This window comes from Herpailurus yagouaroundi, unplaced genomic scaffold, assembly GCF_014898765.1.
Source record: "Herpailurus yagouaroundi ecotype Mexico unplaced genomic scaffold, PumYag 160, whole genome shotgun sequence".
Lineage (NCBI taxonomy): Eukaryota > Metazoa > Chordata > Mammalia > Carnivora > Felidae > Herpailurus > Herpailurus yagouaroundi.
Genome location: NW_024412401.1, coordinates 8,259,613 through 8,281,742, shown reverse-complemented (window position 1 = coordinate 8,281,742; position 22,130 = coordinate 8,259,613). Strand labels below are relative to the sequence as shown.

Sequence of the window (22,130 nt, the reverse complement as noted above, 5' to 3'; positions counted from 1 at the left end):
AATGTATTGATTGTGGCTTTCTCTTCTTCTTTCAAGTCTGAACAGCCCAGTCCTGCCAGTTCCAGCTCCAGTTCCAGCTCCAGCTTCACACCATCCCAGACAAGGCAACAAGGTATCAGTATCTCCCAGGCAAACTGGGAGACGTTTTTCTCATAAAACATCTTAATGAGTTGATTTATGGCCTTATTTTCTACTGTTTTATTATTTGAATGGTAACTTGGCTTTTATGCAGTTGTATTTATTTCCCCTAGGAATGAACTGGAGTATTGTTCTGATGTATGAGGCCGGCCTCTAGAAATTCCCCCTTTTCCAGTCCCTGCCTTCAGAGTCCCATTTTACAAAAGGATTATAGACCTAGCCCATTCCAGGGAGCTCCCCAAGGAAATACAATAGCAAAAGCTGGAGTTGAGAGGCTGCGACATAGAGAAATAGGTTTTTACTCTCCCTCCTGGATGTCTTTCATTTTATTTGTTTATTTCTTCTACAGATTAATAGACCTGTTTTCTTTGGCAAGTGTTAATTTGCTGTCTTTAAAACATATTTTCCCTCTAGTTGAACTTTAAAATAAAGAGATTTAAATGTAAAGAAATCTAACACGTTTAAACCAGAACATTAACCAAATGTGTATTTTACACATTTCCGTGTGTGGAAATCTTCAAATAAGGTCTCCTTTTTTTTTTTTAAACATGAAAAGTGAGATCGTATCAAGGAATAATTTGGTTTTGAGCATCATGTTGCACTTTCCCTTTCTCATTGACCATACTCAATTCCTGATGGTCTTCTGTGTTTTGAAAAGGATTAAACTGTTGTATGTATTTGGGCTAAGGCTAAGCTTCCAGGAAAAAAATAAAAGACACTGACCATTTTGGCTATTCAAATTTCTTGTTACCCTCACTTCCAAAGATATAAGCCCACTACAAAAGCAGAGACATTTGGGTTTTGCAGAGTGTGAGATTGCGAAGAATCAACGCTTATTTTAGAACTGACTTAGTGATAGCTGAGATATTTATGTCATAGATTAGACTTTAGGACTCGCCTAATCCAGAATAAAAATGCCTCTCTCACTTTCTTGATTGCCTCCACAGTGTCTTCTTTAACATTAAAGAGAGTGGTCTTGTTTTCATCACATTTAGAGCAGTCAAATGAAAATAAGCCATGCTGAATCTGAATTTTTTTTTCCTTTTTCCCCCCCCCCCCAGTTATGTCCTGTTCTAGAATAAAACTAGTTATGGCTTTCTCTCTCTCTCTCTCTCTCTCTCTCTCTCTCTCTCTCTCTCTCTGTCCCATCTTATGCTGGATACTCTCTTGAATTTTCTGGGCATCTGATTTATTGCATGGTTTTATTTATGTAAATATATGCTGGTATTTTGCCAGGAATTTCTTAAGCAAAATAAAAATTGGCTGCACAACATTGTTGCTTGCCCAAGACCTGGTGTCCAAGATCAATATGAAGATCAGAGATAGGACCTTACACCATGGAATTGAGATACTTTATAATCTGAACTTGACTGAAATGCTTGCTTGACCTGAAATTGACCTTGAAATAAAAGGAACAGCTAAACCTTAATAGATCAAAAACTACCACACAAAGGCTGCATTGCCAAGAACAAGTTACAACCATGGTGATTTATTAGCCTCAACTTTTCAATACATGGATTAACCTAACAAAACATTCAATTTACTAATAGACCTTTCTGTTCCTTTTTAGATGTAATTTTTCTTAGAGAAAAAAAATACACAGTAACACATTCCTAGGAAATAGAGATTTTCCGATGAACATCCTGGGGCATCTGTTCTGAAAACAATAGTGTTTTGGTTAGATAGGACATTCCCGAAACTACCAAATTTGTTTTGTAAATTGTATAAGTATATATAATAATGGGTTTGTTTGTTTTTTTTCTGTGACCAGTGTTCAGTGCTGGTGAGCAGTCCTGTGTGTCTAATATGACTAAGTGTGCTTGAAGTCACGTGATTGATTGTGTTTACTGTCATTCCTCAGGTCCTTTAAGGTCAATAATGAAAGATCTACATTCGGATGACAATGAGGAGGAATCAGATGAGGCAGAGGATAATGACAATGACTCCGAGATGGAGAGACCTGTAAATAGAGGAGGCAGCCGAAGCCGCAGGTGAGTGACTTCCCAGGGGTGCAGCTCCCTGCGGTGGAAGCCTGCCCGTTCCCTAGCCTCCCCAGTGGAACCACAGCAAAGGTGTGAAACACCAAACCCCGTGCCTGCGGTAACTGGTCACATTCGTGTCCGTTGGGTCCCCTTGGCGTGCTTATAGTCACCTTTACAGGGAACTCTGTATCCCTTTTCTCAGGGAGCAGAGGTTTTTCCTCTAAACATTCTATGGGGAAAACATCCTATTAGGAGTCCTTGTTCTTGAAAGCATACGTCAAGGTAGCAGGACTGACAGCTGAAGTAAACTCCGTTCTCATTTGAAGAATGTGCATAGTAGATCCGTTGCTATAGTCTCAGAATTTAAGGAAACATGTTTGCTGTTTGTAGCTGGAAATATGTAATTGGCTCCAGTGAATTATGTGTGTGACCTAATTAAAACTAGGATCACCTGTGTGTGTTTTCCAGAAAATAAATTCCTTTTAAGTGTGCTGACAATTAGGTTCCTTAAGTAGCTTTAACGTTGTGAGGCATAATTCCACATTAGAAGATGGTAATTCATGTCACTTATAATTAATAGTCAACTTGAAATTGCCTTGAGGGTTTTATTTCTTTATCACAAGGAAAACAAATAGGCATGCTTACTTTAATGTGTTTGAGTAGAAAAAATATGAATCTACTTGAACTTAAAATCCAATTACATTTATAATACTTCGCATTAAATCTTTTCCCATTACCCATTACTGTGTAAAAGGCCCTAAAATTCCTTAAAAGAATACCATCTTAACCCAAACTGGACAGATCATGTATTTCCGAATTGGTATTTCCTCAGCATCCTTGGAGAAGGGCTCCTTGGTGTATATGCCCTCTCAGACCTCTCGGTGATTCTTCCGTGTGGCCACTCAGTACTTACCCTCAATACCTCTTCCTCTACCTTGTCCCCCAAACGCATCGATCTATGTTTTTTTTGAATAGGAGAAAATAAGGAGCCTTATGGCCTTGGCTTTGTAACATTTCCCTTTAGAATTTTTTACTCTGCCAAGAAGTAAACTAAAGGGTAGGACAGAAAGACCTAAAAAAGGACCAGAATGTGGCCGTGAGCATATTTTATAACAGCCCCAAACCCTGACTGCTCTCACATTTACCTGATGAAAAACACGTGACCTATTGAGCCAATTTCCAGTTACTGTGATTTAGAAAATCTAGATGTTCCGTGACTGTGGAGGCTCACGCCCTTGGTACTCCTTCCCCTGAGTCCGTGCAGGTCAAATCCCACACGCTCGCATGTTGTCTGATGCCATGCACGTTGTTAGAGATCCGCGTCTTTCCCCCGCCTGCCATGTGCTGTTAGCACAGCAGCGCCTGGGTAACATTTGGTCTTCCCTGCACTTGTAAAGTCCCCACTGTTTAATCAGCTTAAATACTCAGCCTTACCACTTCAGTCAAGAAGCATTTTAAAGCAGCGCTTCAACTGAACACTTCATTAATGTAATTTAGTTAAGAAAAACAAGTTCCATCGGTTTTTGCTAAAAGGATGTCCCAGTGTATCCTTTTCATTTCCTATCTTGTATCTCGTCTATCTGAATATATTACAGGGCTGGAATGTGATTGCCTATTCAGAGCAAAAGAAAAACTGTCCTGATTTCTAGAGCATTTTCTGTCTCTGAAAAGAATATTATATTAGGTGACTGTATAGCCCAGGAGAGGGAGCAGACTCTGAAGGGCATTTCAGAAAGAGGGTATACATACACCAGTGTAGAATAAAGAAATATCTCGTACTCTGGCTGGAAGAAAATTCTATTTTGTTCTGAAAAGAGAAAAACATGGGAGGGGTTGAATTTTTGTCATCTTTGGTTGTTGAAAGATATTAGGGTTCTTTAAACAGGCATCCCAAACACACTGTCTTTTCGTCTTGCTGAAGTAGATTTCCAATGAATTGTTGCATCAGTGTTCAAAACCAGGGCCAGCCTTGAATCACCGCACGGTAGAAATAGTTGGCGTGGGTCTAGCACGTTGGGCTTCACACAGCCCATCCTCGATGTCCCCCTGAGCGGTCAGTCACACAGGGCTGTTGTGTGACTGACACATATTCTCCTTCGCCACTGTTTCTACTCCCGCAGCCTATACTTTCGCTGTATTGGTGAAGTGTTCACCTGTCTCAGAGAGGTGGCGGGGGAGGGGAGGGGTTCGGAAGGAAAGATAGTAACCTACAAACGGATTTGGCCGACCTTCTGCAGGCTTGGGTAACATGCTCGATGGTAGTAGGTGGGTGGAGTTGGAGCAGGGAGATCACCGGGGCCCGTAAAATATAGTGGCTGAACACCAGCCTTGGGCTCTATTGCCTGGGTCTGAATCCCAGGGCCACCACTTTTACCTCTTGCCCCTCGGCGGGTGACCTAGTCTAAGTCTGTTTCCTCATCTGTCGAAATGAGGGTCATTAAAATGAGAAATAGCCAGCAAAACACTCAACACGGTTCCAAATACAAAGGAAGCGCCAGTATGTGTTAGCAGTTGTATGAGTTACAACAAGTTTTCAATGATTTAGCGTTTGGATTCCTTGCTTTCTGCGCCTGTTTCCATAGATGTGTTAAGAACTGTCTGTACTGATGCATGTGACTTGTTTCTTTTCAGAGTTAGCTTAAGTGATGGTAGCGACAGTGAAAGCAGTTCGGCTTCTTCACCCCTACATCACGAACCCCCGCCACCCTTATTAAAAACCAACAACAACCAGGTAAATTGCTGGGTTTGCATTCTTCAAGACTCTGCAAAATTAGGTGTGATCATTTTTACAAAGTACACAAAACTTTATTTTTATTTTTTAATGCTTATTTATTATTTTTGAGAGACAGAGCAGGGGAGGGGCAGAGAGAGAGGGAGACACAAAATCAGAAGCAGGCTCCAGGCTGTCAGCACAGAGCCCGACGCGGGGCTCGAACCCACAAACTGTGAGATCATGACCTGAGCCAAAGTCAGATGTTTAACTGATTAAGCCACCCATGTGCCCCAAAGCACAGAAAAGGTTTTAGCCCTTAATTAAAAAACAAAAACAAAACAAACCCTCCCTCTTGATATCAAATAAATGGGAATCTACAACCCTAGGAATAAACACACAGTTGGGGTAAAAGAGAACTTCTGTTGTCATGAAAAGTGTGTTCCCTCGGATGGGTTAATTACACGGGATGCCGGTAGGGATGGTGACAGAAAGTGCTGCTCCTGATTTCTGTATGTTCTTCCCCCTCCTCAGCAGTAAGTAGGCTAATTTAATGAATTAGAAAGACTATACCTGTTGAAGCTAGTTTAAAACCTGGTTCTTTGTTTTACTAATTGACAGTAATTTACAACTTTAAATCTTTCATCCTCCGTTTCCTCATCTGTAAATGGCGATATTACTACCTGCCTTGCTGGCTTCTGAGGAGGATGATAAATAATATATTTGTGAAGAACAAGAGGTCATGCTCAGACCTACTTGGCACGTTAGGTGATGGGAGTAGATTTTATTAGTATAGGTGCTGTGTCTCTGTGTGCTCCTCCAGGAAAGATCATCCTTTGGGATTATAAGAAATCGTTAATAAAATGCAGAGTAAATAATGGTCATTATCATTGTCCTAACTTGAGCAAAAGGAAGACATTAATTTAATAGTCAACTCAGAATATAGTTATTTGGATAAGGTCTAGGCAAAACTTTGAAAGTTCTGATGAAGAGCTTTTGTCAAACAAATGATTAAGACTGGGATATTTTAAATACTAAAACTAATTTCAAGGAGCATGAATATTGTAAAAGCCTCATAGTGCATTGAGTTGATACATTCATTTATGTAAGCTATTCTTATCTGTTTGTCTAGGCAGATTCCCCGTGACCTCTAGAATAATTGCCTAATCCAAGTTATCATATGAATATTATGAACTTGAAAATAAAAGAACTGTGCTTTTCAGAAATTATTCTTTTTCACAGGTGTCCTACAATTTTAAACGGTCTTGTCCTTGAACTTGCGATCGTTGCTTTACGGGGAAAATGGCGATTCTTTAGCTGAGGATGTTTTCTTTAAATGTTGCATAAAGCATAAGATCTCGTAAAAATTAAAATACCTCATTTATAAAGTTGGCCCGCAACTTAAAGCCTCCATTGTGGAGTGGGGATAATATCAGTGTTGCCTGCCTCACCAGTTAACATTCAACTGCAGTTTCTTTGTGGCCTACATGTGAATGCCAGCCCAGCCTCATTGTGTTACAGACTGGCTCTTCAAGGGGTTAGTACATTCTTCCTCCCTACCCTACCTCCCCGCACCCATGTGCCCCCCACCTCCAGTGCCCGCCATGCCCCCACCACACATCAAGCACTTCAGGGACAAGTGAAGACTAAAGCACATAACCATCATCACCAATCAGTTGGGAAGAGCCCTAGGCTGGCTAACTAGATAACTTGGGTTTCTTTTGTAAATTTGTGCTTCAGTATAAGCTGGCAAAAGAATAGAATTTGGACTTTGAATATATTTGCATATTGAATTTAAACCTATGGAGCCCTGATTTCCGCTTCCAGTGGGGTGTGTGTGTGTGTGTGTGTGTGTGTGTGTGTGTATTAGAACCAGGGTCCCTCATGAGCAGCCAGAGTGGCACTGTCGGGAGTTAGGGGCATTAGGTATGTCCCTCCTGAAGCCCCCCATCTTGCCTTTAGAACTGCCCTTGAACACTCCCTGGATGGGCAGTCTTGAGTTGACTTGGCTCAAGTCTGGGCTTCAGGGAAAGGTTTGGATTCTTTGTCAGACTTTTTTTTTTTTTTTTTTTTTTTTTAAACCTGTCTAGCAAAACGAGACTGAAAAATGAATAGTATCATCTATCTGGTGAGGGTAAAAATTACTTTATCCAATTAGATAGCATACCACTGGTTCCTTGGCATATGTTTATTCGATAAATGTAGCTTCACACATGTGAATCATCAATCTGTCAGGAATACTCAGTTATATGTCACTTCCTCCATGCACCTATAAGCATAATAAGAAAGTCCATATGCTTTCACTTTGAGCTAGTCTAGGGTAAGAAATACACGTACCACAAGAGCTCTAATCTCTTTAGAGCATTCTTGGAACTGAGAGAACAAGAAAAGGTTTTTAAAACTTTGTTTAGTATTGATTTCTTAACCCCTCACATCACCTGCATTGGTTCAGGTTTGGTGTTATCCCTTTGAAGTCCGTGTTGTAGGACTTCTTAAAAAATTGCTAATCTTATTCTCCATGCTGATGAAGTGAAATAGTAAGAATTTCTTAAAAATATAAAAGTCCCCTAAATTTCACCCTCGGATGTGTTTTCAGTCTTCATTTGAAAGTATGCATGAGAATTTGAAGCTTCCCATCAAATAAAATCGATGAAAACAGACCTTCCATTTCACGGTTAGGCCTTCTTAGTGTGAATTTCCCTTGTTGCTGTGTGTCTTCACATTTCTGTAAATTACCAGGCAAAGCCGAGTTTGCCTTACCCGTTCTCAGTTCTTCCAGGGACTAGGGAAAAGGGAAAGTGCTAATTGAGTCAAACATTTTCTAACTATTGAAAAAAAGTGAACAGAGAGCCACATGTCAACAAAGCAAGTAATTAACCTGAGTATTGTTACGAGCTGCTAGCGATCATTAACATGAAAGACCGATCAGAAGAGGATCCATCTGCTGAATAATTGAGTTGTCAGTCCTCACAAAGGGATGCAGAAAAAATAATAATCTTGAAAGTCTGATTCTCAAGCCATATCCTCAGATTAAGGATCTTCGCTCGGTTTTCTGGGACCACCATGTGTAGAAACGGTGCTTCTTGGCGGTCTGGGTGGCAGTTTCCTTCAGTAAAGCCTCGTCGGCAATAATAGTGAGTGCTGTGCCATTTTAACCAGAGGTGTTTTGTTTTGTTTAACTACAAACCTCCCATATGTGTGAGTTTCAAACAAAATCAAAATTCCAGATCCTTTTTGGCTGAAAGCATGGAGGAGAAGGGGGTGGGGAAGAGGGGCCTTGAGGGAAGGAAGTGCTCCATTGGACCCAAGTTAATATTCAGAATATCATAAATTACCTATCCGCCTGCAAGGCATGTTGAAAGAAATTAAAGAGTCTATCTAGTTAAACTGGTTTGAAATAAGCCCATGGAAGACAAGGTGCTGTGTACTTTTATATTCTGGAGTCGTTTCCTTAAAGATAAGAAATGATCATAAATAAAACAATTGTCTTCAGCTTGGCTCAGCTCTCTCAGAATGAGGTTTTGACAAAGCTGTTTATTTTGGAGCAGGGAGAGATCAAAGAAGGAAGATGAACTGAGCCCTCTCCGGGCAGCCACTCAGTAACTTGAGGCGGATCACTGACACCCGGAGCTTTTGTTCCTGCCACTGAAGCTTCAGAAGAAAGAAACTAGGATCTCAGTGTAGTTTGGCCTTCTGTGCTGTCGCACTTACGGAATGTGTAGGGTGGGACTCAAGTGCCCTGAATGTTCTGTTTTCTGCTCTGAAGAGAAGGTGGTAGAACTCTCTAAACCTAGTGAGCAAAGTTGCATTACAAATACAGAGCCCTTAGTCACTTTGACCCCGGGAGTGCAGTGACTGACTTGGTCCCCCCTACCCACCCTCCGAGTGGGACAAGATAGGAACACAATTCAGTTTTCTAGTGCATTAGGCAAGCACGCAGGCACTGTTTTTCTCTCTGGCCTGAAATCTCAGCAGATTGTCTCTGCTTTGCCCCACCGTGTGGTCTGAGTTGGCGAGGAGTGCCATCTACTGACCTACTTACTCCTAGGTCTCAGAGCTCTGAGTTTCCCTGGAGGTCTCATTTCCAGCAACAATAGAGAGAAGGAAATTCTGAATGTAGCGGAGTGTTGGGTTTCCTGTACAGTGCAGCATGTGAAAAACGATTGCCTTGCCCCACTGATTAAGTAATTTCCTTGTGTTGCCCAAAGCATTGTATTTGAAGTGAGTGAGCCTGGTCAGATTGGTCATCTGGTTATCTTAATGTTAAAAGTGAAGAAATGAAGGCAATTCTCAGGAAAGGCTCTGTTAGAAGCTCACTTCTTACGTGTGCATCATTCTAAATTCAAAGGAAAAGATATCCTTTTGAAAGCATTTGGTCTTTTCCAGAATGTCATGGTCCTATCCTCAACAGGTAAAATGTTTATTGGTAGTATAAAATTTTACAGCTGAATGGGAACCTGGACATTTTCTTGTTCATCTCTTCGATTTCGTCTCATTTTTTTGAGGTCCGAAATGTTAAATAATAGGGCTATGGACCTGAACTTGAGTTTCTGAGCCCAATCAGTGCTCTTTCCCCCACAAATTAAAAGTGAACTCATTTTAAAAATCATTTTTGTATTATGGAATATGGTAGATTTTTGAATAGAACTATGAGTGTGTGTGTTACAGCAGAGAATGGATAAGGAGCGATGGGAATATGAGACATCTATTTATTCATTACTTATTTACTTTTAAATGTTTGTTTGTTTTAAGAGAGAGTGCACGGGAGGGGCAGAGAGAGGGAGAGAGAATCCCAAGCGGGCTCCATCCACACTGTCAGTACAGAGCCCAGTGTGGGGCTCGAACCCACGAACGATGAGATCATGACCTGAGCTAAAATCAAGAGTTGGATGCTTAACCTAATGAGGCATGCAGGCACCCCAGGAATATGAGACTTCTTAAATATATCCTTTATTTGGCATTTTCCTCCATAATATTAGCTTCTGAGATTATAACTCACTTGGTAATGAGGTTATCATGAAAAAGACAAATTACTTTGCTTTTTCTGTTTATGTACATTTGTAAACACTCATCAATAAATTCAGTGGATCTCAGCAATTTGAAACGAGGCCCATTTAAAAATATTTCCCTCATAATCCTCAATTTCGAAGACTCCAATAAATCAGCTGCATTTATTAAATAATAATTTGTTTCTCCTTTTTATTAATTAGAAACCTAGCTCCCCACGGAAGCATCTAAACAGCATGCCAAACTACTGTTCGTATCCTACGTTGTAATTGGTTCCTATAAAATGACAGGCGCTTGCTATCTTATCACGGGTAGACACATCATTTCTTGAGCCATGGAAGATAGCCCTGGCTCTTGATTTCTTGAGTTGGAGGATGCCAGGTTGGGAGCAACCAGTATAACTGATGGCCGTCTTCATTTTCACAGCTACATCAATTTAGTGGATATGAGTAATTTTTAGAATCCGAAAGACAGGTACTAAAAAGGGGCATTTGAGTGTTTGTTTTATCATCCCTAGCATACTGAGCACTGGTAGTCATGCTGAAACAGCAGAATGAATAAGAAAAAAAAATCTTGCCGGAGGGGACTATAATCTCGTAAAACTCAGCTGCTGTGCATATGTGTGAGAGTGTTGTCACAAAAAAGCAGCAGCCTGGGAAGTTTAGATCAATTTCCTTATCGTCAACTTCTTTTTTTAAAGTCTTTGGCCTGACTCAGCATTTCAGATATAAGTCCGTTATTTTCCAAGAAAGAGTAAGATTAGATGAGACGAAAGAAAATGTGTAGAGGAGACTTGCTGTTTGGAAAGTGATCTTATTGTAGGACATTTCATTCGTAAGTGCCTTTGTTTAGGTGGCAGGTCAGCTACGAAGTGCTTGAAATCAAGTTTAACAGCATTCTCTTTGATCCCTAGATTCTTGAAGTGAAAAGTCCAATAAAGCAAAGCAAATCAGATAAGCAAATAAAGAACGGGGAATGTGACAAGGTAGGTTTCCAGGGCGTTCTATGAGTGCTGCAGCACTGACGTGTCTTCCATTTCCTTGTGTTTCCCTCAAACATCCTTGGTGGTTCCCCTTTCATTTCTGCATCGGAAGTGCCCGGCACCACCCCCACCCCCCTCACCAAATGATGAGCACTTTTCCTCGGTGCTTTGTAGTTGATTTTCCAAGTCTTGCTTAGATCTTCAGCGTTAAGCTGGGCCCATATGCTACCATTTGCCACGATGCCTGTATTGCCAAGGGATTTGGGGCACACTGAATTGGGAGGTAAGAAAATCATGGTGGAGGTAGAGGGTTGAGGAGTCTCAGCCACAAGGGAGCAGGACGCCCGAGCCTCGTGTAATGTGCTTTCCAAGTGTGCATCGTGCATTTGACATCTGACTTCCAGACCTGTTGCGGGCAGGGTGATAACACGTTCTGCAGGATCAGGCTAGGCCTGACTAAAGCTTCACCAACCTTTCCTTTGCCTTTGCTGCAAACGACGCTAGAAAAACCCATGCAGTTATGCTAACAAAGATTCATGAGTCTGAGCATATGGAAAGAGAGGTACGCTTCTGTCCTTGCAAGGGAGCTTTTGACAAACCAGATGCTAATATGGATAGCGATCTCTAGTTTTCATAAGACGTTCTCTTCTGTCACTTCCTATTTACTGGCGATGTTAGGTATGACCGGGAAAGCTTTTTTTTTTTTTTAATAGTTTGTCCTGATGTAATTGGTAATGTGCATTTATACTCCCATGTTCAAATTTAGACTTTTTTTTAGTTGAATCTTAGTTAAAAATCTTCTGAGATGGAAGAATTAAAAAAAAAAAAAGTGATAGCCTGTGATAATATGTTTAAATTCACAATTTAGGATTGAGTACCCTTTCTCTCTGTGGAGGGTGTTACCAGGAGAGGGTGAGTCTGCTCCTTTGAATCTTGTTGAGAGCACATAAGTGCAAGAATTGCCCCTCGTAAAAAAGCTGGCTTTATACGAGTTGGCCAGGAGAGACTTGGTCTGCAAAGGCCTTGGGTACCGAGTCCACACAGCCCTGGGAAGGGTGGTAGAACGGGGAACCTCCACCTGCTGCTTGTATGTTCCTGTTCATTTCTTGTTTTGTTTGTGGATCGCTTCCTAAAGTGCTTGTTCTTTTGGGGGATACTCTTCTCTTTCAGGCCTACCTAGATGAACTGGTCGAGCTCCACAGAAGGTTAATGACGCTGAGGGAAAGACACATTCTGCAGCAGGTGAGAACTGCTTTTTAGCACGACCCTTTCTAGAAGCCTCAAGGCCTACTCTGTATCATAACACCTGGAGGTCACACCAACCCTACGCTGTCAGCAGAAGTCTTTGGGGGGAGGGGGGCTCATGGCCCACGTCACCTCAAAGTCCGCGCTGCAGCTCCCGCCCCTCCCCCGGTGTTGCGGATGATGAAAACTGGGCCCTCGTGGAGGTGACGGGGCCAGATTGTACCCATGCCTCAGCCGGCTGACTGACGCTGTCATGTGGGCTGAAGGAGGGGATAATGGAAGTGCAGAAGCCTTTGGGGCCAGGCTTCTAGTTTCATGAGAAAACAGTGATAAGAACGTCAGTCAAATGGGGTAAACATTTGCGATTTCAATTTAGTAACCTTTTGCCAGTGCTCTTCTGAGGGAAATAAATATTTTCCTCGTTTCTCTTATCTTCTACAACATACATCTATTATTATGAACTCAACTGTGAAATTCTTGTGGAGTGGGGAAACTTCTGTTCGTACAATTTGATGTTTTGAGAAGATAAGGGTGCTTTTTAATTTTACTGTAGTTACAGTACACGTGTCCGTTGCGTTAACAGTGGCTATCGATAAAATAACTTAGTTCTTTAACACCCAAAGAGAAGGTTGCGTTCTGAATTCCAGGGTGGGTTTGTAGATTATTTCACTGTTTGAAATTTTGTTTTATTACTACTTCCAAATGACTTGAAGGAGTACTTAATCTACCCCAGCTGTGTGTGGGTTATCTTTTTTTAATGTTTAATGGCTGATGGTCACATTTATATTCTGTGTACATTTTTTGCTGAAATCTATAAATACATACTCTCGAACCTGCCAAGTTCCCTGATTTGTCTGATACGCTTTTTAAGCCTTCTAGAGTTTCAGATTTGAACACAAGGTTACAGACCTACAGTTCCTAACTGGGACGAGTTGGATTTCTTGTGTTTCTCTGTAAGCGAGTGCGGGGAGGGGAGTGGTTTACCCTAAGAATTACTCCAGTCCTCTGCTGGTGTCTTTCTTCAACGTTCTTTTGTCGAAATGAAAATTGTTCAGCTTGCCATTTACCAATTACTTGGGGTTAATTGACTGAATGGTGATGGTAAATCTATTAGCGGATAGTCCCGTCCCTTTCTATCCCCTTTTAAACACCAGCTCTGAACCACTGTGGAGCGGTTGTCCAATAAAGCTACTAATGCACAAGCTGGGCCCAGATAGTGAGTCTCGCCGGAGAGCGGAACAGATGTTTGGGCAGGGCTGGGACACCTTCACAAAGAACGCCCAGCCATCAAGGGGAGGAAGCAGACCGTTGGCAGGGTCTTACCTTGGGGTGTCGTTGGCATTCCGATTTCATAGTGTCCTTTGATTTGACCTTTGAAAGAACCGTGAGGCAAGGTGGCCTCCTGGAGAATTCTATCGAAGTGGATTACTTTAGTGTCCTAGAGGGAGAGAGTGACGGCTATGAATTTTTAGCCTGGCATCAAGGCGCTCCAGGACGCACAGCGTTTCAGCCTAATTGCATTCCCAGGCCGGTTGAAAGCTCTCAGTCTTTGGCCTTTTGCCTCGTAATGCAGCTGAGGCTCGTGATTATGATACCATGATGCATGTCCTGTCACGGTTTACTGCTTAATTAATTCCTATTGTAAAACATAGCACTACTGAGGACTAATGTTATTCCCCACCTCGAGAGCTGCTCATCTCATGGAATTCATTCCACAGAGTCCACGTCTTCACCGCCGCGCGGGCCTGAGCCCCTGCGACGGGATTTCTGGCGAGGCCAGGATCCCATCCTAGGTCTTTTGCTATCAGACGCATCCTATCAAAAAATCTGGTCTGACGGTTTTATTCGGCTCACAGAAAGTGGTTACTGCCTTTGTTTTACTCTGGGTTCATGCGGTACTGGCCCCCGGTTTCTAGCTTACTGAGCAGAAGGTACTGGATCAAGAGAGCCTGTGTTCTTAAGCCACTTTTCCTTAGGTTAAAAATATAGTACAGGGGATACATCCAAACCCAGAGATGTGAGTACCGAGGACTGCCGAAGGATTTGATTTTTCTTCAAACCGTGCATTCCACATTTATTTGGAAAGGGAGACCCGGCACCTCTAACCTCCCCAGCAATTGAGCGGAGTCTGGATTGGCTGCTTCTTAGGAGGAAGAAAAAGCTCTAAGGAGAACCACGCTTTCCTCACAAGACAGGTTAACAGACTAGAGAACAGCTCCTGTACTTCTAAAATTATCTTCAGGGAGGTGGAAGTGAGTGGTATATTGGGGTATTCCTTCTCACAACATGGAGAAGCCTCCCTGAGAAGTCTTCTGCTGAGAATCATCACCTCCATCTTGGGAGATCGCCTCCATGTTACGGAATCCCCCGTGGCTACAATCCCGAAGGCCTGCCTCTAGCCCCGGGGCAGGACACACAGGGTCCCCCGGTAGACAGCATTTCCCTGTTGGTAGCCAAGGCGATCCTACAGGAAGACCCGAACGTACCTCAGGCAGAAGCAGTTCAAGCAAAGCGTGTTCAGTACTTGCCCTCAGTGAAAAGGTGGCTTTGGGACAGAAAGAACTGTGGTTGGTTTGGTTTTTTTTAATGTAATTAGACCAAGAACAATGCATCTACCTTTTTATAATTAAAAACCAGGGTTGGGGAAAGGAGCCACCGATTTAACACGTGGATCATACCCCCCTTTAAAAACCAACAAAAACCCCTGCCTGCATGGTACCCCCTAAAAGGCTTCTGTGGCAGGAAATAATCCATCACGAATGTTTTCACCATAACCGTGATCAGAAGAATGAATTAAGCAGCTGAGATACTTTTCCTTTTCCACTACGTGTACACACCGTGTGCCCTTGCCTTCCTTTCTTGTCTATAGTCACTCTTTTATTATTATTTGGGGGAGGTCTTTACTGTTGCAGAATGATGCAGGGCGAGGGCACCAAGGTGGGGCCACACCGCATCAGCAGAGCAAGGTGATGCCTATAGAGAGGCAGACAGCCCTCCTCGGAGGACCAGCGGGGTGCTTTTAGGCCTCGTGGCTCCTGTCATCAGAATAAGACGGGGTTGATGCTGCGCTTCTGATGTTCTAACCATCAGGATTCCTGGAAGGGAACCCACATTTATTTTTCTTTATGAAGTCTTTACTTAATTGAAGACGTGGGTGCATGCTCTAATAATTCAAGTCGTTAACGCGGTTCCCTTTGGCAAGTTGTCCCGAGCGCCCCGCCTGCTGCACTACTGGTACTTTGAGGCCATCTCTGCATCTACCTTGATGTATTCTTACAAGCTCCCATAAAAGTGTGGGGCTCATTTCGGGAGATTGATCAGGCCCCGTTCATTTGTTTGTGGCTGCAGGCGGGTGGGGAGGGTGCCGCGTGGGGAGGAGGTAGGAGGCCTGTCAGCCAAGCCCTGGAAACCTATGAGACACCCCATCCCCTGGCTGGCAAATGGGTTTATTTGCTTCAAAATCAAGCAGCTTTTTCTAGAAGGTATCTTTATCGCTCTGTTTTGTACTTACTGTTAAGTCATTAGCTAAACGGAGTCACAGAAAGCGACTTTCTTAACGGAGTTGTCATTTCAAAGGGAAAACCTAGGACTATGTTTTACCCCTACATTGTGATTTAACTACTCTCCCTCATCTTCTGTTCTCCCTGCTTTCTTCCCTTATCCCTGCCAACTTTTATTATAATTATTTTTTAAAGATTCAAGTAAGCCTTTTCTGAGTTTTAGCTTCTGGCATTTTCCCCGCTTCATTTGTTTTAGTGTCAATGAAATGGCTAAGAGTCAATGGGGGGAGGTGGAGAGAGCCCTGGGTCTGATGGTTCCTGTGCTGTCCAGTTACCTCCTAGAACATTAAGGATAAGTTTATGTGGTAATCATTATCACGTTTCCTTGATCTGTGTCACAATTCCGTTTATAAAGAAGCTTTCATTTATCCTATTATCTTATTTGGCCCTCTTGCACATCTGTGTCTTGGGTAAAACAGGTGCCGTTATCCCCATTTTACAGAAGAGGAGGAAACGGAGGGTCAGAGGTCATAGTGTTCTGTGCAATGCCATTCAAATAGTGAGCACCATCAGAACTGATACACATAATTTGGGACTCCATTCAGAATGCTTGGTCACTTACCCAGCGGCCAGCAGTCACACTCTGGGACAATTGTCGTTTGCCTCCCCTGTGTACATTGAAAGCCTATTTTTTCCTGTCCTGAAGATCACTATTTTTACTAGGCCTATACTATTTCTTTACGATGTAGCAAAAAAGATAATTTACTCTGGAAAGCACCCTTAATTCAATTGATGGTCAACACATACTAAGTATTTGATTGCCTTGAAAAGTTTGTGTGTGGACATAGCTGTGTATGTGCCTCAGTATGTATGTAGATGTGTGTGGGTGGCTTATCCAAAGCTCAATAACTATTAATAAAACAAATGAGTGTCCGCCTTCCATCTTGTTAGTGTTAGTAAGTTCCTGCTTGGTGAGTCCTTTAACCATAACTGGGAACAGCTTTTCTAATCTTTTGATGCATGTAGTATTTTAACCATAACTGGGAACAGCCTTTCTAATCTTTTGATGCATGAGCTAGAGATAGAACCCTGAGTCCAGGGGTTTAAGTAAGGCCCTCTGTCTACCTACCCACACCCCACTCCTCCACCCCTGCCATCCACCCATACAATAGGTGGTCAATGTAGTGGCTTAAAAGGTGTCATTGAGGGGCAGTCGGTTGAGCGTCCACCTTCGGCTTGGGTCATGATCTCGTGGTTTATGAGTTCAAGCCCCGCGTCGGGCTCTGTGCTGACAGCTCAGAGCCTGCTTCGGATTCTGTGTCTCCCTCTCTCTCTGCCCCTCCCCCGCTCATGCTATATCTCCCTCTCTTTGTCAAAAATCAATAAAGCATTAAAAAAGTGCCATTGAGGATGTAGACTCCTTGCCCTTCTGCTCTGCCGTCTTTCCCAAGACACATATTCACTGTCTGTATCCTTCTTAAAAATTGTCCTCAAATCCCAGCGACTTCGGACAAAACAAATTAAATAGCAGTATCTGCCACATGCTGCAAGTGGGTCTGGGGAGGCCAGCGTTTTAGCTGGGCCTGTTGCCACTTCCAGAAAAATCCAGTTTCCACTAGTAAAAAAGAAGGGATAAATGGATGTTAGATAGACAGGTCGCTGTGTCTGTCATGATTTCACAGTGAGAGTAACTTGTTTTTTTATTATGAAACCTGTAGTCCCATCTGTAAAAAATAGTTCCAGCCATTGAGTAAGGCAAGAACAACTCAGTCTGGAGCTGTGTGATTAATTGGGTTGGGGTTCAGTATGTCTTTTATGCTTCTGTGGAAGTCAAATATGTCAGGAATGGGGGGCACATTTTCTATGGAGAGCCACTGACCCATAGGGAGTAGTTCACAAACTTACTGTTTTTTAAAGAAAACTAATTGTAAGAAGAGAGGGTCAAAAGTTTCCTTTCTGCTGCTTTCAACCTGAAATTAGGTAATGTAAAACTCCATTGAATAAATAATAGGCTACATAATGAAAACTGTTCTCTTCTTTAAAGTTATTGAATGGAGAGAATGGGAAGCAGGTGATAGGAGGGGAGTGGAGGGTTCGCCAATTTTCTCTGCAAATATTTTTTCTTTCATCCTGATGTTGATTTGTTTTCTCTCTCCCACAAAGCTTGCTAAGACTAACCCCCCCTCCATCCCAGTTTACCTACAACATACATCTCTAAACTCCATGCAACCCCAGCACAGCGTCCATTTTGGATAAAATTACTGGTAAAATAAGAATGGAGAGACCCATAACACGAGGAAAGATTCTCCCAAACCAGCAATCAACATCATTCTTAACCTTGAAACCTTAGAAGCGCCCTCTTGTAAGCCAAGGCAAGACAGCAACAGTACCTTCTGCCATCTCTTTCTGGAAGTTAGAGCCAATACAGTAAGAAACGAGGTATGCCTATTCCAAACGAGGAGACAAAGGCTTTCCTTTTCTTTTTATAGATAATGCATTTTCTAGATAATTCATTTTCTAGATCATACTTATTACCCCCAAGTATTCAAGAGAATAAACGGAACACGACTCTAATAAGTATAGGTTTTCCTTCCTTTTGTTGACGTATAACAAAGTGTATAGCTGGAGGAATTTTAACGGAGTGAATGTGGCTTTTGTGACCGGCACCCAAATCAAGCAACAAAACAGTTCCAGCCCCTTCCAGTTCCTCCCCATGGTCTTCAGAGGGTGGAATTGTAGTTGGCTTTTATTTTTTTCTTTGTGGGTTTTTGTACTTTCTAAGCTTTCAACAATAACATAGAAAGAGAAATGATCATTATTCTGTGTGTGTGTATGCGTGTATGTGTACTTTTTTCATAAGGAGTTTTGTTATTTCTAGGATGGAATCTCCTTACTCTAGTCACTATCCATTGAGTCTGTAACTAATTTTGAAAGGGGTCTTGAAATTGTACCTCCCTCTAACCACCCATACAGTAAAATAGTCTATTGAGGACTTGAAAGCAGAAATCAGTTTAAAGGATATGAATGATGAGAACAGGTATTCTGTTCTCATTGAGAATTTCAAAGAGTTAACATTCCTTTGGCTTGTTACCAAAGTGGCTAAGAGAGGGTTCCTTGCCATCAGTGGCATAGGACCTTCTTGCCATAAAGGAGAATATCAGTCTCTTGGTTCTATATTTGATCCCCTCCCTCCCTCTCTCCCTCTCCCTCTGTCTCTGGCTTTTGATGTCCATTGCTTATTTCCCCAAATTTCTCTTCTTTATTCCCCTAGATCGTGAACCTTATAGAAGAAACTGGACACTTTCATATCACAAACACGACATTTGATTTTGACCTTTGCTCGCTGGACAAAACCACAGTCCGTAAACTACAGAGTTACCTGGAAACATCTGGAACATCCTGAGGATACAACAACTGGATGCATCAAAAACTATTGTTTTGTTTTGGTTTTTTTTTTTTGGTTGTGATTTTTTTTTTGTTTGTTTATATGAAAACACTCAGAATGATGCAACCAAAAGGGAAAAAATAAAAATCAAACAACCTTCAGCTTTATTTTTCTTTAAAGCCAGTCATCATCTCTTGATAAAGGAGAGGTTAAGCAAACCAGCCTCAGCGGACCACTCTTCTCTCCAAGGAAATCCCCGGGAAGAGTTAGCCTGGATAGCCTTGAAAATAAATCAAACACAACACAAGAAAACTTAAAGAATGTGTATGGTATCATGTATCTCTCTCTGTGGCGGTTCATTCCACAGGACGAATGCATATTCAACACACTGCCTTATTACATAACTGATCTATTTATTATCGCATACAGATATTCTAAAGTCGTTGAGGGAATGACACCACAAGACATTATAAGTACTTGTACTTGGTCCCATGGATGCTCTTTCAATGCAGCGCCCTTGCCATCCCAAGCCCAGTGACCTTACTTGTACACCGTGCCACTCTCCACCAACTTTTCCAAGTCCTTTTACTCGTTGCAGTCCGCATTTGCCACCTTTTGTTTTTCCAGTTCCAGGACACAAATGATCAACTGGGGGGACCAAATTGCCACCCTGATTTTCTTCTTTGTGGTCTTTCTTCTGAGAGTTGGGGCCCAGCCCTTGGCTGTATCCATATAATGATCTTGGACCATGGTAGAAAATGCACCAAATAGGATCATATGAATTGTTGTCTAGCCTTAGTCAATAAACCTGTAGGACTTTTAACCAAGTGTACCTGTAAACGTCCTGCATCCAGCATTGTTGAGCTGTCTTCAACATTCTTGTGTCTGTTTTACTGTTCTAATACTAGATAAATATGGAAGTAAAAGCATTCCACAGGATCATCGTTTAAAAAAAAAAAAGGCAATTCTGGTTCTGTTTTCTAAAGAAATGTAGAAATTCTTAATTTGGATCTATTTATTAGAGTTTCAGCTTTCTTCGGCTGCCAGTATGTTCTCCATCTTTACCATAAAACCTGGAATAAGAGATTTTTGTTCCTGTATGATCCTCTTAGACTCTTTTATATTTGGAAAATGAAAATCTTTCTTTGGGGGAAGATTCTTGGTTATTCTGCCATAACAGATGATGTATTAACTTGTAGATTCAGTGGTTCGATCCTGTTTAGTCACTTGCTTATGTTTCCAGAAGGATTTCTTGTATTGGTGAAAATAAAGATGGCTGGGGAGGGGGGGGGATATTTTTGTTCTTGATGTACCCTGTTTTAAAACTAGAAATCTGTCCTGTGGCATGCAAAAGAAAGCGAATTATTTTTAAAAGAAAAAAAAAAAAAACCAACCCCGAAGTACTTTTGGTGTCATTATTCCATCCTGTCCATAAGTGGAGATATGCAAAGTGAGAACAGCTCATCTTTCAAGTTTTTGCTAGGAACTCAACCGAAAAGAAGGGGAAATGAAGAAATACTTCTGGATCCAAAGGTTCATTCACTGGATCAGCCTTAAGAAAGCCTCTATGTGTGCGAACAGACCGGTCTCTAGGCTCTCCCTTGTTTATTCCAATGCCAGATGCTGTCTTTTCATACAGAGATTAACTAGTGTCTGTACAGAAAATGGGCTTTCCAGACCCATTCTTTTGGGCAGTAATGTAAATGCAGATTGATAATGAAGTTATTTCTGCATTTTAAAAAGGGGATTTTTTTTTTTACATTGTTTCTTTCTATCCAAAGACACTATTTGTTTCCTTTAAAAAAATTATAATACAGCCATGCTCCTTGTAAATTACTTCTGAAGCGTCCTCCCCAAGGACAAGTGTACTTTTCCCGTAATGTTATGATTCTCGATGGTTGGCATGAACCGCCCTTGAAGCATTTGTTGTGTGTCCCCTACTCAGTGTTTAACTCCAGAAACACTTCTGGAGTCATTTTGGATATAAGGTGACTGATTTGTGTGGTTTTAGGCGTGGTTTTAGTTGTGTCTGGTTCTGTTTTTAACTTTGCAGATGAAAGGGGGAGGGCGATGCTTATATGAATTGTTTGCAAAATTTAGAAATCTTTAAACGTTTCTAACTGCTAATCCACATACTCTAATTAAGCCAGAAATGGATGTGGTTTAACTGAAATATCTGTGTAGTGTAACTAGAAATGTATATATGTAGTTCGGGCCATTTTTATTTTTGTAACTAAGTTGTATGGCAAAAATGATTTGGCGGCGTGACCATTTTTCTCGTTCCTCTGGCTGTTTACCAGGAAACTAGGTAACATAAGCGACCAAACAACAAGGACAACAAGAAGAGAAGCTACTACAGTGATAAACTTTAGACCTAAAATTTAGGCAATAAAGCAAATGTCTTCAGACTCTCGTCAAAATGTAAGTTTGTAAATTTAATAACGAAAGTCAAGAAAACTTCCTCATGGACACAGCAAAAGGAGCTGTCCACAAAATTTCCAGAGTGAGAGTCACATTGTTGATTTTTTGCAAGTTGTATTCTTACTCTCATCGAATCCTTAAATGCAGAAATAATAAATCCCCTTTTGATGAATTTCAAATAGTTATACTTCTCTTCAAGTAACCCTCTCAGTTCTGCCATGTTTATAAACACCATTGAAACCTGTCAAAAAATATATTTGGCACATGCGTATCCTAACAGGGGCGTTGGTATTCTAAGCACAAAGGAAAAATGGCAGGGTTTAATTCCTTAGATAGATAGGTTTCAAAGAAAATCAACTGGGTGATTGCGAATATGGTTTGAGACAGGCTGAGTATGAGAAGCTTTCTTTAAATTTTCCTCTAGTACTTTGGGGTGGGGGGGCAGCCGGGTGCGGGGGGAGGGATGCGTGTCTAGAACTCCACCCCCACCCCTAATAAATTAGTTTTTGCCTCTGGTTTTGCAGCAGGATTATGCTTCCGTCCTAGTTAGCATATAGCAGTCACGTTAGCAACGAAAACGTTTGCCGTTATAAACAGCTTCACTGCAATCCACTTCTCCCTCTCCCTTTATGTAGACAAACAGGCGTGTCCACATATGCTTGCATATCTCGTCCAAGTAGGGGAAAAGCATAAAAAGATCGGGAGACAAAAACTCTACAAGAGACACCTAGGCGACTGTGCGAAACAGTTTTAAATTGCT

The 22,130-nt window shown here is 41.7% G+C and overlaps 1 protein-coding gene across 2 annotated transcripts in view; it reads left to right on the top strand.

The window, feature by feature from the left end:
- Positions 1 to 21,542, top strand: part of MLLT3 (MLLT3 super elongation complex subunit) — a 292,829-nt gene extending 271,287 nt beyond the window's left edge. For both annotated transcript variants that reach the window (XM_040481363.1, XM_040481364.1), the window contains exons 7-11: positions 2,000 to 2,129; positions 4,752 to 4,851; positions 10,751 to 10,822; positions 11,990 to 12,061; positions 18,836 to 21,542. In XM_040481363.1, the coding sequence (XP_040337297.1) occupies positions 2,000 to 2,129; positions 4,752 to 4,851; positions 10,751 to 10,822; positions 11,990 to 12,061; positions 18,836 to 18,967 (506 nt within the window). In that variant the 3' untranslated portion in view covers positions 18,968 to 21,542. The remainder of the gene's footprint in view (positions 1 to 1,999; positions 2,130 to 4,751; positions 4,852 to 10,750; positions 10,823 to 11,989; positions 12,062 to 18,835) is intronic.
- The last annotated feature ends 588 nt before the right edge of the window (positions 21,543 to 22,130 follow it).